Below are 15329 nucleotides of genomic sequence, written 5' to 3'. Positions count from 1 at the left end.
CCAACAGTTAACATTTGTGCCGCAGGTTGCTTGCTTCTCAATTGTTAAGCGTTTGAATTTGTTAACGGTTGAAGGTAATGACAATACGATGAACTCTCTGGACACATTGATAATCAATTATCTCAACTCCATGATAATTGTTTCACCAAAGTGAATTGATACAAATCTTCACTTGGCCGTAATATTTATTCTAGAACACTACTAGCTTTTAACGAAAAAAGAGATAAGACATATGACAGAAGTCCAAGAGATAAGGCGTATGCCAGAAATCCAAGAGAGAAGAAATATGCCAGAAGTCCAAAAGATAAAACATACCAGAAGCCCTAGAGATGACATATAGCAGAAATCCAAGAGATAAGACATACCAGAAATCCAACAGATAAGACATATACCATTCTATAAATCTGATTCACAAGCAGCAGTGTCACGTGTATATCACGTGAAGAAGTTTGGTTTGTAGAGCGTGATATTTCCTCAATATATTTCTACCACTTCCGGTTTTAGTAGAGTGGGGATGGACTATGTTCTTGGGACGCCTAATTTTTTGTTGCATAAATTTGATTCTCATTATTTATTACTATTTATACTCTAAAATGACCAAAAATAAAACCGTAAGTGGTTACCTTTAGCCATTTTCAGTTTGAAGAGAGAAGACGGTACCAATTCTTAGAATGCTAAATCGATCCCAAAGAAACTGCTTTTCGCTATTTCTTAATCGTTTTTGCTCTATTTAGATTTCTAAGGTAAGCAGAAGGTGTTGGTTTACTTTTGGCACACCACATTTTGGAAGAACAAACTTCTGCAGGCCATAAAATTAAATACAAAGTAATACTGTTGTATTTTAGGTTTACAAGTGTAGGGTTACAAATAGTGTAAAATCATTAAAAGCACTTTATGACGGATAAAATAAGTGAGTGCATATGAAAGATGACTGTATTAGATAATATTTACAACCGGTGGCATTTCTGCACAGTGTACATAACCTATATTTTATGTTTACGAGCGGAGTCGTACTAGTATGAAACTATGACAAATACTATTTAAGCTCATATCATTGCAGGACCCACTTGTTTTCACTACTCTCGCTTACACGTATACTCACCGTTCACTGACGCACCTGTTCCATTCTAACGCACCACCGGGCTATCTCGCCATCTCACCAGTTTCGTCCTACCCTGACTCGGTTCGATAGCATTCGTGCTTTTAAGTTAACTACCTAGCAGAAGTTAGTATGTGTGTTTTTTACACTGTAGTTTTCTATGCCATATATCCGGATGCCGTATTTATACCAAATCGTAAAATAATTGTAATTTTTCGATCAAAAGATCCAATATATTTCAATCAAAAATGTTCTTGTCTGGAGAAGTACAGTACATTGTAGAAAAACTCAAATTATCACTTAACTCAGTATGATGTGCTTATTCCGCAGAAAATACAAAAACTTGATTTAGGGAACGTTCGAAAATTTTGTTCCTGATCCAAAAATTAATTATTGGTAAAAATAGCAATTTTTGATGTTTTTTTTATCATTCCCGAAAATTCTCGGCCAAAATTTCAATCTTTTGATCTTTTTTTTTTTTTTTTTTTTTTTTTTTGTTTCAACAATTACTTCTGATGGCGGCCTTGTATTTTACCTATGCCAAGTGAGATATTTTCATGTCGCCCAGTGCAAATCATTTACAAGACGACAAGAAGGAAATTAGTGAAGAAAAAATATAATTTTTCAACAATTATTTCGAGTGGTGTGCCGAAAGTAATCCTGCACGAAGCAGAAAATAAAGTTAGAAATACTAAACTGTTGAAAGAGGAAGATGGATTCGTCTACGAAACGAAAGAAGAAAAAAAAAATGTCACGTGAAGGAATGTAGACACCACAACAAATCATTAAGTAGAAAATACGAGCAAATGGGATTCTCCCCCTTTTTTTGTTTCGCTTGCAGTGTCAGGTAACTCGGAAGTGAAACTTTGTATACTTGTTCTTAATTGTAAGCTTGTTTCTTTTTTTATTGAAATGTTAAGTACCTGGAAGGTATGGCAGTGTTTGTAAGCACGTGTGTGTTAAGCCACATTTTTAACTTGACGTGTGTGTATGAAACTAGATTTGCGCATTGAATAAGTAGCTAGTCCGCTTTTAGCATAACAGATGTCTCACGCTGGGTATTTGTGTATTGAGGTTAATCACATATCGGTGGAAAATAATACTTCATGCATGTTTTGCTGAGGATGTTGAGAAATACGTAGTGCATTTAAGATTATTAAGAGCTTTTTTTTTTTTTCCTGCTCTTGTTGGTAGCATCTTGGTAACTTTCTCTTTTAAAATTTTCGTAGGTTCATTTTGCTAACAGAGCCGCATTATTTACAGATTATCCAATGCGAATTGTCAAATACTGTTAAGAACTCTTTTTTTTTTTTTTTTTTTTTTTTAATCTCTCACTCGATAAGTATGACAGCTTTGTCGTGAAATGAATGTTAGAATCTTATGTTAAAAATTAGATCAAATTTCTACTAAATACCAACGGCGTACTCTAGTGGGCTTTGCGGGGTTTAATATCCCTCTTGAACAAGATATAATGAAAAAAATAATATTTACCGCATTAGGATTTAACAAAAATCGCACTTGTCCCTAAACGATATGAGCTTGGGTACTTGAACGCCTTTGAAATTCTAAATAAAATCTTTCAGTATTACGTTCCTTGGTTATGCCGGCTAGGCTAAAGGAGATGGCGATGATGAGAAATAAAAGGAATGGTGGAATGAAGAAAGTGGAAGGAAACGGGAGAACCCCGAGAAAAGCTACACATACAGTATTTGTTCACCACAAAGTTAACGTGGAGCGAGCTGGGATCGAACCACAGACCCTATGCTCCAGAGGTGAACACCGCACCACTGAGCCAGCGCGGCCTCTTTGGAGTTCTGTGTACGCGACTATTTAAAAGACATCCCTGTACTTCATTGCACGCGTGGGTCTCATATAGGGTTGCTAACCGTCCAATATTTTACCGGACAATTCGTTTTTTTTTACCTCCTTGCTCAGTGTCCGGTACGATCTCAAAACCGGACGTTAAATGTCCGGTAGTTTTTCTTTTTACTAGTCGTATTCTGTGTTCTATTCAGATTATTTTGAAGTGACGAAAGGAATCGTTTGTCGATGAACATGGTTAAAGCAGAGCTTATAATTCGCTTTGATAATTGACCTGTCGTGCGCGGAATTTGCTGAAGAGTTGAAGGCATGAAAATTTATTGAACTTATCAAAACTGCTAAAGGTCAACAAAAGTAGGCTACATTTTAAAGAGAGCGACTAGCAATGCTTCATCCTCAGCTATATCTTCCATTTAAATAATGCATTCAGATCCAATAAAAGTATGTAGGCATTATGAGACATTACCAGCCCCAGTGAAGCTGGTAAGACTTATTTTTCAAGTACATTTTGTGCATGCCATAATTATATTGCCAATTATATTTGCTTTTTTGTTTTAAATACAATGTATTATTGATGGTAGACTACAAAAATTACAACTCAACCCAAACTGGAATAAGTAAGTTTAATAAAATGCTTCAGAAGTAACAAAAGTTATTAAAATAGGGGGCGCGGGGGCTCAGTGGTAGAGCGTTCACCTCCGGTGCTTGGGGGTCCCTGGTTCGATCGCAGCTCGCACCGTGTGGACTTTGTGGTGGACAAACACCGTGCTCGTGGGTTTTCTCGGGGCTCTCCCGTTTCCTCCCACTTTCTTCATTCCACCATTTTACTCATTTCTCATTATCACCGTCTCCTTTAGCCTAACCGGCATAATCGTGGGACGTTAAACTTAAAGATTTCATTTCAAAAGATTCATAAAGTTATTGAATTCGAACTCAAAAGCGCTCAATTTTATGTGAAGGAGTCACTTTTAGTTTCTTTACATATTTGACGAGCGATGGTGTCACAATCTTAAGAGTCTTCATCCCGGCGAAATTAAAATACCGCTAATTTTACATTAATTATGTGATATCTTCAAATAGATAAAAGATAATCGAAATGTGGAACAAGAGCGCCCTAGACAGTATCATTTTACATGAGAAACCGTTATCACGACTTACTTATCTGCTTTCGATTTCGAGCCATTTTGAAAATCGGCATTTATTTTCGCGTTTCTAAACAGCTGAAAACAGAAAGCCGCTAGGTGAACCTGTGATAACGGTACCCTACCTCACGCAAAATAATATTGTCTAGGGCGCTCTTGTTCCATATTTCAATTATCTTTTTATCTATTTGAAGATATCACATAATTACTGTAAAGTTAGCGGTATTTTAATTTCGCCGGGATGAAGACTCTTAAGAGTATACGAACTGCAATACGAGCACGGTATTTCCATGTTCCTGACATCCTCAAATAGCAGTTCTTTTTGTGATTTGTTTTTAAAAGTTTTGTATTCTCACTAGACAAATACTGGAATTATACCTGTAAACATATGTCCTGATCAATGTCATTCCACAATTTATTCTTTTCTTTGATTCACTGTTAAATATTTCGTATAACATGGCTTCAAAGTTAAATCTGGAGCCGAGGAGCGTTTTGGCTTAGTGGGTACAGTGCACACTGCTAGTACTAAAGTTTCTTGGTTCGATGTTAGGCCATGTGAGTTTGTGATAGGTAATGTTGTGTTATATTGGCTTTCTCAGGGTTCTCCGACATTTTCATTCTACAATTCTTTCATTATCATTCAATTTTGCTAATCACCCCCATCTCCTTTAGCCTTAGCGCCATAATCGTGGGATGTAAAACTAAAACTCTTTTTTTTTTTTTTAAATCTGGAGTCCTTAAATACAGTACATACATAATTCATTTTATTTGTAATACATTTTATTACTTTGTTTTTACGTGACATATGCAGGTGATCTAATAGTTTTCTCTTTGGTTTCTTCCAGGATGTTGAGTTCGAGACCCGCCACCTGGAGGAGACACAATGAACATCACTCCGGAGGACCTCACCATTCGCAACAGAGCAAAACTTCTACAATTAGCCGAGAGTGTAAAAACAAGAAAACGATCACGAGGTGGCGCTGGGGGCGGAATAGTAGGAGGCGGGGGCTCGGGTAAACGTAAATTCGACATCCGAAACGACCCTTGCTACACAAACATTGAGCATTTAGTATTTGGCACTTACAACAAAAGAAGCCGCACGCCTCCGTCGGTATCGTCAACAGCCAATGGGAAAGACGGAAACGTTACAAGTCCTCGTGGTAATAAGACAGTGGACGTAACCGCTAAGCCACGTTCCAGTAGTGGTAGCCGGTCCAGATTAGCTGAAGTATTTCAACGGCATGAGGAAAGTAATAAAACTGGACAAGCTGGGAGGTGTCGGGGAAGTACAAAGTTAATCCGTGGCAGAACACCCGTTGGTTTTACCAAAAATCACCAACGGGATGACAATTCAGTTACCAACAGCGACGAACGACGAATGAATGGTGATGAAGGTAGCAGAAAAAGTGGACGAAATATAACAACAAATGAGGCAGGAGTCTCGAGCAGCGCCACTACCAACACAGCGCGAAAGTCAAGGTGGGCGTCGTCACCTTCCCGCTCTTGCAGTCCGCTCTGCCTGGAGGGAGCCAGAAAAGAACCAGTTTCTTCTCTTCTCGAGTCACGTCTTCAGCAGTGGGCAAATGAACAACGGAAAAGCAACACTGCTGCCGCTCGTTTCGCCAAGTGGCGTTCTTCAACGGGTCGCAAAGTTCTTTCTGTGGAGACTTTATCGTTGTGCGAAAGTGGTGCAAGTGATTCTCTGTATGATAATGACTCTGTTGACAATGTATCGTCAACGATGGACTATAAATCGCGGCGTAGTCGCTCCCAAATACATTCCAACAGCAACGAGAAACCTGTTCTTGGGCTTGACGACGAAGAGTTGCCAGTAACCCCACCGGCTCTTTGTGGAATTGGTGACAATTTAGATGCTGTTATTGGAAACACAATGGAACCCAGAGGTCGTAATGTGTCCATTCTTCACTTAAGAAGTTCTTCGGAACCTTGGGACACACCGGAGGATACAGTGAAAGTGTCGCGAGGTGGTAGTGGAATTCCTGTGTTAGTGAAAATAGGTGGTAACTCGCCTGTGACCACAGTAGCCCAGAGTCGAACCTTGGACCAACCGCGTAAAGTGTCGTCATGTGATTCGCCTTACTCTTCGCGCGAAAAATTCTTTGCTTCGAAACCCGAGCGTCATATGGGTTCATTGTTGTTATCCGGTCGTGAATTATCTCCCGTACGTTGGTGTAACCAAGAAGTGAATGGTGTGTTTCTTGGAAGGTCTGGTTGGGTCCAAGTTCAAAGATCCCCCACAGATGATAGTGACACAATCATTTCACCAACAGGAAGAAGTCAAGTGGTGGAGGATCAAACTAATGGGAACAATGTGTCAAAAGAAATGTTAGCAACCAGTCGCCTCGATGCACTCACGCGAACACCAATGAGTAAGACAGAAGATGGACTACAACGACCAGTGTCTTTGTCTTTGATTTTTCGTGATCGGGATTTGAAGCGAAGCCTCTCCACGCCATCACCCTCCCGTGTGCATGCTAATACACCAATCATCTCCCCACCCCCAGCATTTCAAGATTCCTCTAACAGGCCAGTACGTTCTAAACCCCCTCTTCCCAGATCAAATGCGATGGTTGAAGATGATTTTGATTTTGATGTTAATGGTAGTGTATCAACAACCTGGAAGACCCCTCGATCTGCTTCAGCAGGACCTGTTTTAGAAGACAAACTTACTCCAGTCGAAAGTGTATCAATTACCAAAGATGTAGGGACGATTCAAAATGATGATTCTGTGAGTCATACACCAGTTTCCACTGTTACACCAAATAAATATTCGCGAATACCTCAAGCAAAAATTCCATCACCCGCAAAACCTATAGGGGATAATCGTGATAATGGAAGTGAAAGTAAAGAAAGTGCTTCTAAAAATGGTAGTGTCAAGGACATATCAAGATACGCAAATCATGACAGTTCTCCAATCGGCTCTAATTTGTCTTTACCGAACAACGTGCTTCGATCTTCGGGATCTAGCGTCTCCCCTATCAACAGAAGTGCCTCCAGTACACAAGACTCCTCGCTGAACCTCAGTGCCATTTCTTCTATCACAACTGTCAATTCGTCGTTCGAAACTTCGACCAATGAAGTCTTCGATAAAAGAACACCTCAGAAAGAAGAGGAGAAGGTTGTTGAGGATGTGTGGGTGTATCGTGATGGTAAACAACCGAATCAGAAAAAGCCCTCACAAGAGGCAGTCAGTAAAGAACCATCGTTGCTGTCAAGGGTTGGCAGTGTTGACAAAAGCAAGCAACCCAAGTCAACATCGTCAATGACAAGAACTGCTGGACGGTCCTCTTTGCCAATTCCATTATTTAAGAGGTCAATTAGTACAGGAAACAATGCTAAATTAACATCGTCATTGAAGTTACGTTCGGAAATCGAAGCCGAAGATCCGAGCAACGTCCACCCAACAGGATCAAGGACTGCTACGGGGCGCGGCCGTGCTGCCAGATCCATAGACAGGTCCACGTGGGCCGGAGGACGAGTTCGTCGCTCGAGAAGTCTACAACTTCCCGAGAAGACAAATCAACACCAACAGCAGCAGCAACCAGCAACAAAACCCACACAAACAACAACCACCTCCTCCAGATTAACAACGACAACAGCGAAGGTCAAAGGAGGTGGTGCGCGTGAACTTCAAGGAACAACTGAACACCAGCCACCTACTGGGAACTTACGAAGAATTAATGATGAAGACTCGCCAAATAACAGAATGATGCCTCAAGATAAACACCAAAACGAAAGTAATGGAGACTTGGATTACGAGTATTGGTTAGTGAAGAATTATCCCAAAGATACAACTATACAACAACACCGAATTGTAGTTAAAATTGGTTCCTCTCCAGAGCATGAAAACAACAAACTAATACCGGAAGTGAATGGTTCACCAATAACAGAACAATCCAAACATGTATCACCAACGTTAAATAGTGCACAAAATTCAAATAATATCTTAGAATATTCGCATGACGAATACGAAATACTGTCACCATTACGAGTGCAGAGAATGAATTATAGTGATAAAACTTTGGAACGTTACCGTAATAACGTTGATAAAAATAAACACACTCCCCTGATGAACGGTACGAAACAAAAGCTGGGTTCGAACCAAAGAACAGTGCCACAAGAAGAAGGTTTTAATGTATTTTTTATTTCTGGTAAAAAGACTTCTTCACCGTCAGCTGATCGGGATGTTAAGGGTCACGTGTTTCGTCATTCGTTTGTTTCTAAGGAAAAGACTTCTCGGGACTTGTTCACTAAAGAATGTAACCCAGCCACGTGTGACTTTTGGCCTCATTGCGGTCACCGAAGGGATGAAGATATCCCAAGAACTATAAGTCATTCGAAACCTGTAACACCAACCTCACCTTCGGTTGTCAGTAGCGGACTCCGTTCGTCGCAAAGTTACCCCAGTCACACTTTAAACAACAGTACATTACGAATGTACGTAATGCCAGAAGAAAGTAGCTCTGGCCAGGGATCGAAGTCAGGACGTAAAACTGATTTGATTAGTCAGCGCAAGAGTTCTTCAACAACAACGACTACTTCCTCGTCTTCTCAGATGTCCTCTCTTGATAGAGTGGATGAGGATTTAATAAGCGGGGAGTCTAGACCGTCGCCGGGAACCGATCTTGATTCTCCAAGCGCTTCTACTGACTATGAAGAGAGAGACGTGCGACGTATAAAAGGTCTAAATGCTCGTCAACGAGCCGCACTGTGGAAAGCGCGACGAGATACTGATGATGATACGTCAAAAAGTCGTCAAACTTCGTCTACTGGTTATTCGGACATAGCGGAATCGGATTCTAAAAAGAGCGGTTTGGATGAACTGGAATTGTTAGAGGATGGTCCAGGAGGTTATGTAGACGTAGATCGGTACTCACCAGTAGAAGCTAATGGACTAGACACGTCAGATGATTCATCCAGTGACGTATGGGTAACCGGTTCGTCAGATGCACCACCAATAGCACAAACAACTGATAAAACATCAAAGCACAAGTCCTCTTTGTTGCAAATTACAACTGCTGATGCTTCTGAAGGACATCGTGACGACGCACTAACCGATGACGATTTGAAAGATGACGACGAAGAGGAAGAAAAATCGACAATTGACGAAGAATTTCCGGTTGTTTTACCCTGTTCCGTTTCTAGCACCCCCGAGTCAATGAAAAAGTTTCGTAGTCGTTCTTTAGCCACCGCAACGACTAATCAGTTCTTCCTGAAACATCCTACAATTGACGAAAAGGAAGCTTTGCCGTCTGCTCAACAGAGGTCGCTCTCGCTACCAAAATCATTTCTTTCCGAAAAGTATGGACTCAGCGGATTCAAAGCAGCAATTCCAAGGTAAGTTTTTAATATTATTTTCTATTTCTTCTATTATATTTATTTTAAGGCTCTTTTTAATATATTTGTAGTTGCTATTTCATTTTCAGTGTAGTTTCTCGTTTAGTTTTTTTCGTCTATTTCTACCTTCGTTTATGAATAATATTTGATAATCGGTTTGTAATTAGGGATTGGCGCGAGACGAGTTGAGACAGGTTTTTTCTGACAAAATTCGAGTCGAGACACGGCTCTTCCAATAGAGAAATATACACTTTTCGAGTCGAGACATCACTTTTACAGCATATTTTCGAGACGAAATAGCCACAAATCTTGTCTCGTGCGCATCCATTTTTGTAATTTATACTCGTCAGTCTTGAAGGAATACACGTATATATAATTGCCGACCCGTCAAGCAGGATTGCCAAGTCAATTTATGGGGAAAATCGACTTGGAATTACTACAGTAATGAAGGAAAATTTAAAATCTGACAATGGTTATTTTTAATTTCATGAGGCCTATAGTTATTCATGATTTCATTTCAGTTATATTAGAATGATCTATTTGAAGTTTATTCTACATTTTCGCGGAATGAAATAAAGTTGCAGTTTTTTAATACATAAATTCTATAGGTCTAGTTATTCCCTCAAGGCTAAAGGGGAAAAAATGTGGAAATCTTTCCGTTTAACGTCCCATGATTATGCCCTTTAGGCTAAGGGTGGCGATGATTAAAGCACATTAATGATGGTGGGAGAATTGGTAGAATGAGGAAATGGGAGGAAACGGGAGTTCCCCGAGGAAACCCATAAACACGATGTTGTCTACCACAAGTTTACTTGTCCGGGCATCGAACCACGGACCTCATGTACCAGAGATAAACGCTTTACCACTGAGCCACCATGCCCTCTTGAAGGCTAAAGGAGACAAATAATTATCAAAAGGGAATTGTGAAATAATTAGTAAAATGATAATGTGGGAGGAAAAGGGGAAAATCTCGAAAAAAACTCATGGATATGATGCTGTGGTATCATTGAAACACTATATCACTTGGTATTGTTTCTAACAGTAATCCGCTGTCGTTACACACAACCAATAATCATTCATACTATATCAGATCTTGAGGGACGCGGTAGCTCAGTGGTAGAGCGCTCACCTCTGGTGCGAAGAGTACTTACTTCGATCCCAGGCTATGTAAGTTTGTGGTGTTCAACATCGTGTCAGTGGGTTTCCTTAGGGTGAAATGAAATGAAATGAAATTTTTGAGTTTTACGTCCCACGGTTATGCTAAAAGAGACGGTGATGATGAGAGATGAATGAAGTGGTGGAATGAAGAAAGTGGGAGGAAACGGGAGAACCCCGAGAAAACCCACGCACACGGTGTTTGTCCACCATAAAATTCACTTGGCGGGAGCAGGGTTTGAACCCGGGACCCCAAGCACCAGAGGTGAACGCTCTACCACTGAGCCACCGCGGCCCCTTCCTTAGGGTGGTTGCTTCCCTCTTAGGTATTCACTCGATTAGTTCTTTCACAAATAATTCATTTCCATTAATCAACCGTTTGCATTAGCTTACAGGGCATCACTATGAGAAGTAAAAAAAAAATCATTTAATTTTTTCAATATCAAATCTTACCGAAATGAACCACGTTTGTACTGCTGAGCAGACCCGTATTCAGGGGGTCTGGGGGGCCGGGCCCCCCTAAATTTTTGCTGTCCCCCTTAAAATTTTCACGGTAGGCTTGCAAATGAACTATAATATGGTGATGAACTATGATATTTTTGGATCGGGCCCCCCTAACTTCAGCCCCCCCCCTAAATTTTTGGGCTGGCTACCGGCCTGCTGCTGAGACTTGTAATAGTTTTAAACATTAATAGATTAAAATTGATCTGGTTGGTTAGATTAGAGACTAGCGTCCCTTTCAGCAGCAAGGCTGTGTGAAACATGTACCTAGAGCTTAAACTTAGCATCTGAACGATATGAGATCCCTCCGGGAATCGAATTCGGGTCTTCTGCGCCGAAGACTTGCAAACTAACCAATACAGTGCAGCATTTAGGAGCTCGGCGCTCCCAATAATTACGTGTTTTTGAATCCTTTCATCCCTAGCTTAAATATAAAGCTGAACTAAATTATGCTTAATTAGTGAATTAATAATTTATTACAGTGAAATAGCACTCACTAGATGTTACAGCTACAACTACGTAAGAAAAGGTAACAAATGGGGAAACATGATCTGAATTATTTTTAGATTTCTTACCCTATTGCGTACTTATTACTGCATAGATTTGAAGTGTACATTGCTTCTATCAAATGTAAATATTTTATATTTGCTCTTCATTTTTTTTACTTTTTCACATGAAAAAAATCTAGAAGGAATATTGTTTATTTTTTTTAATTTTGCACCCTTCAAAAATTTTGCGCTCTAGAAACGGGCCTAGTCGGCTCAGTGGAAAATAAGTACCAGTACATTTGAATTAAATTTGAGTTTTTTTAAAATGCCTTTAGACATCTGTGATATGAATGAGGAATACCTTTGGAAATGCTAAGTGTCTGCTCTAGATGAATTCTTTCCCTTCAATCTTCAGAAAATTGACTTAAACTATTGATTTTACAAAACTCACTGCTAGCTTCTCACTTTAGGTAGTGTATATTTACAACGAAAGGGTGGTGGTGCACGTGCACCTTTGCAGCCCCTAAATCCGGCCCTATATAATTTTTGGCGCAAAAAAAAAAGCTTACTTTATAATTGTGTTGACTATGTTGAAGCCGTATTACATACAGAAATACAGTGGTACTTTTCTACAATTTTCATTTTTGGTAGAAGGTATGCGTTATTTTCTCGCAACAAGTATTTGCAAAATTATTCACAAGCCATGTATTTTGAAATCAGTATTTTAGTAGAATGGTCACCTTAACTGAATGTATAGGCGGTTTCTTTCATTTCTTCACTAAGCATTTATTTATGATACTAGAGAAAAATACTCTCTCAATTGCTGCTTCACTCCTTGTAAGTGCAAAGTGGAATTGACAAATTTTAAGAAGTTCACTGAATGTTGCAATGTTATTGTTACTTCTGAAAAATTCATACCCCTGCTTGTAAAAGAGTTAAAATTGATCTATTCTGAAGATGCATTAAGAGACCAGAGCTATAATATGAGTCAAGTCATAAATCTCGCTATATAAAAGAGGTCGTGCTCGTGACTGAGTATCTGGTCAACAACCAGGCCAAACTGCTTAATGTTAGAAACTTCAAGTTTGGACAGTAGATAGGATTTGTGACGTAACGTACCACTAAGGAAGGATCTTTTTTTAAAAAAAAAAAAAAATAGACAAGGAACGGGGGAAATAAGGGTGGCAATTAATACATTGAAATGTCTGTATCTATGGATGCACACGAAACGAGTCGAGACAGGATTTTTCTGACAACATTTGAGTCGAGACACGGCTCTTTCAAAAGAAAAATATCTACATTTTTCGAGTCGAGACATCATTTTTACAGCATATTTTCGAGACGAGACATCACTTTTACAGCACATTTTCGAGACGAGACAGCCACAAATGTGGCGCATCCCTATCTGTATTTCAGAATCTCTAAATGTTAGGGACATGAAATTTTGTACAGTGGAGTCCGGGTAATACGAACAGATTTAGTCCGAACGTCCGGTTAATCCGAACAGGTCCGGAAGGAAGATTTTATTTTTTATTTTATTTATTTATTTATTTATTTTTTGTGACGGAAATAAGCAGTTTTAAGAAAATTAATAACTAAAAGGATGAAAATGATTTTCGTAGAAAACAAAGTAAACTTTAGTTAAATACAGTTTTTTTCATTATTACCTGTATTTAAGCCTTAAGCCACAACACGACAATTACATAAAGTTTGAAATAGAATACAGTATGCACTGTACAATATTGAAACTTATAGATTTAGTATGAGTGAAATATAGTAATGTGGTAGAATAAGTATTGTACTCTAACATAAAACTGAACGCACTGCACATAGAAAAATAAAGGCATCAAGTTCTTTCAACATTTTAAACATTTTTCTACTACAGTACATTGTACTGTAGTCACTGTAGTCAGAAAACGTGTTTTGAAATACTATACGCTATGTATTACAACACAATAGACCCGTTTATCCGCTTCAAACCGCTATTTTCCTGTAATTCTGGCTAACCCGAACAGGGTTCAGTCCCAATTAATGCCTGTGACAAACATCTTAGCATTTCAGCTAAACGAATAAAGCACAAGTTCTGGCGCGACTTTGCCAAGTGGCAAAGGAGTGTGGCTATGACTAAGCTGACAAACTACAGCGCGATCAAGTGACAGGGGATAGACGAGGATGCGTGCAAAATAAATGTGGCAGTACCGCTGGCCTCTCATTTACTAGCAGCATTTAAAAGGAACTTAGAGCACCGCGTTCAAATGCCAAGATGTTTGTCACGCCGTTTAGTTCGGATTAGCGGGACTCCACTGTATTTGAACTTCTTATTTAAAATAATAAGAAACATGTTTTAATGTTTTTCAATATGTTGCCTAGAAGGGAGAGAAAAAAAGAGCTGAGATGGAAGAAAGGGATGGAGATTACAATTAGTATAATGAAAAGTTTATATCTCGGAATACATGGTATTCGGGACTTGGACTTCTTTATTAAAAGTAATTAGATACGTGTTTCAACGTTTTTCATATTTGATTGACAAGGAAAGAAAAGAGGGTGAAAAAAGGAAAGGGACGTTTTTTTTTTTTTTTTTTTTGAATTATAATAGGAGTCAATAACTCTAAAATTTTGAAGGCTTAAGATATAAAGTTTGCTATTTGGACTTCTCATTTAAAATAATAAGTTTGTTTCAGCATTTTTTGCAATAAATAAATAAATAAATAATAATAATCATCTTCTAGAAGGGAAGCAAATGTAGTTGGGGAGGGGAAAAAAGAAGGTAGATTACAATAATTATAAGATGACGACCCTGTATCGGAATCCTTAATCCTTTAACGTTAGGGACATAAAACTATTAAACTTTTTTTATTTAAAGAAATTACAAACGTGTTTCACTTTTTTTTTTTTTTTTTTTTTTTTTTTTTTTTTTTTTTACATGTTTGACCTAGAATGAAAGAAAAAGAGATGCGACTCTTTCTTGAAATGCTCGTACTAGAAAATCAATAAGCCAGAGAACTTGCAGAAGGGTTGTGAAGAATATGGAATGGAAATAAATGTGAAAAACACAAAAGCCATGGGGATTGGAGCCAGAGGCGGATCAAGGGGGGCATCAGGGTGATCGCCCCCCCCCCAGAAGAGGAAACTTTCTTATTTTATATATATAAATAAAACCCATCCCAAAGTTTGGAGCCCTTAAATGTAGCAGTATGACAACCCACCGCCCCGCGCCCCAGAAGTCGGTCCTGGATCCGCCCCTGATTAGAACGAAGGGATCGGTGTCAAATATACTGTAGAAATAGGAAGGGAGAAAATAGAACAGGTGACTAGTTTTCATTACCTGGGTAGTATTATTAGTGATGGTGAGAAGTGTGAATGTGAAATAAAAGCAAGGATAGGAATGGTGAAAGAAGCCGTTAGGAGGAAGAAAATAGTATTTTGTGTGACCGTGAATCAGTGTTGGGCAAATTTCAATTGAATTAACAATTAACAATTAATCTGTAAATTTAATTGTTAATTGCAATTAACAATTGAAATAAGTAATGGTTAATTGTTAATTGCAGTTGGCCATTGAAAAAGGAGAATCAATTGCAATTGATCAATTGATTGAAAGTAATTGCAGTGGAAAGTAATTGCAATTGAATTCTGTAATTCAATTGCAATTGAAATTAATTGGCAATTGATTCAATTGCAATTGATTTCCACAGCAATTACTTTCAATTGATTGATCAATTGCAATTGATTTTCACAATTAATTTTCAACACTATAGTTCAGAGAGG

At 38.8% G+C, this 15329-nt stretch overlaps 1 protein-coding gene across 3 annotated transcripts in view; it reads left to right on the top strand.

Moving 5' to 3' along the window:
* The window catches only part of RhoGEF3 (Rho guanine nucleotide exchange factor 3), a 920825-nt gene that overhangs the window by 409517 nt on the left and 495979 nt on the right, over nt 1-15329 (top strand). For all 3 annotated transcript variants that reach the window (XM_081756412.1, XM_081756413.1, XM_081756411.1), the window contains exon 2: nt 4908-9420. In XM_081756412.1, coding sequence (XP_081612538.1) covers nt 4946-9420 — 4475 coding nt within the window. In that variant the 5' untranslated portion in view covers nt 4908-4945. The remainder of the gene's footprint in view (nt 1-4907; nt 9421-15329) is intronic.

Source organism: Thermobia domestica, chromosome 4, assembly GCF_964235325.1.
Source record: "Thermobia domestica chromosome 4, izTheDome1.hap1.1, whole genome shotgun sequence".
In the NCBI taxonomy this organism is placed as follows: domain Eukaryota; kingdom Metazoa; phylum Arthropoda; class Insecta; order Zygentoma; family Lepismatidae; genus Thermobia; species Thermobia domestica.
Note: the sequence above shows the minus strand (reverse complement) of the source record. Positions and strands in the feature narration are given on the sequence as shown.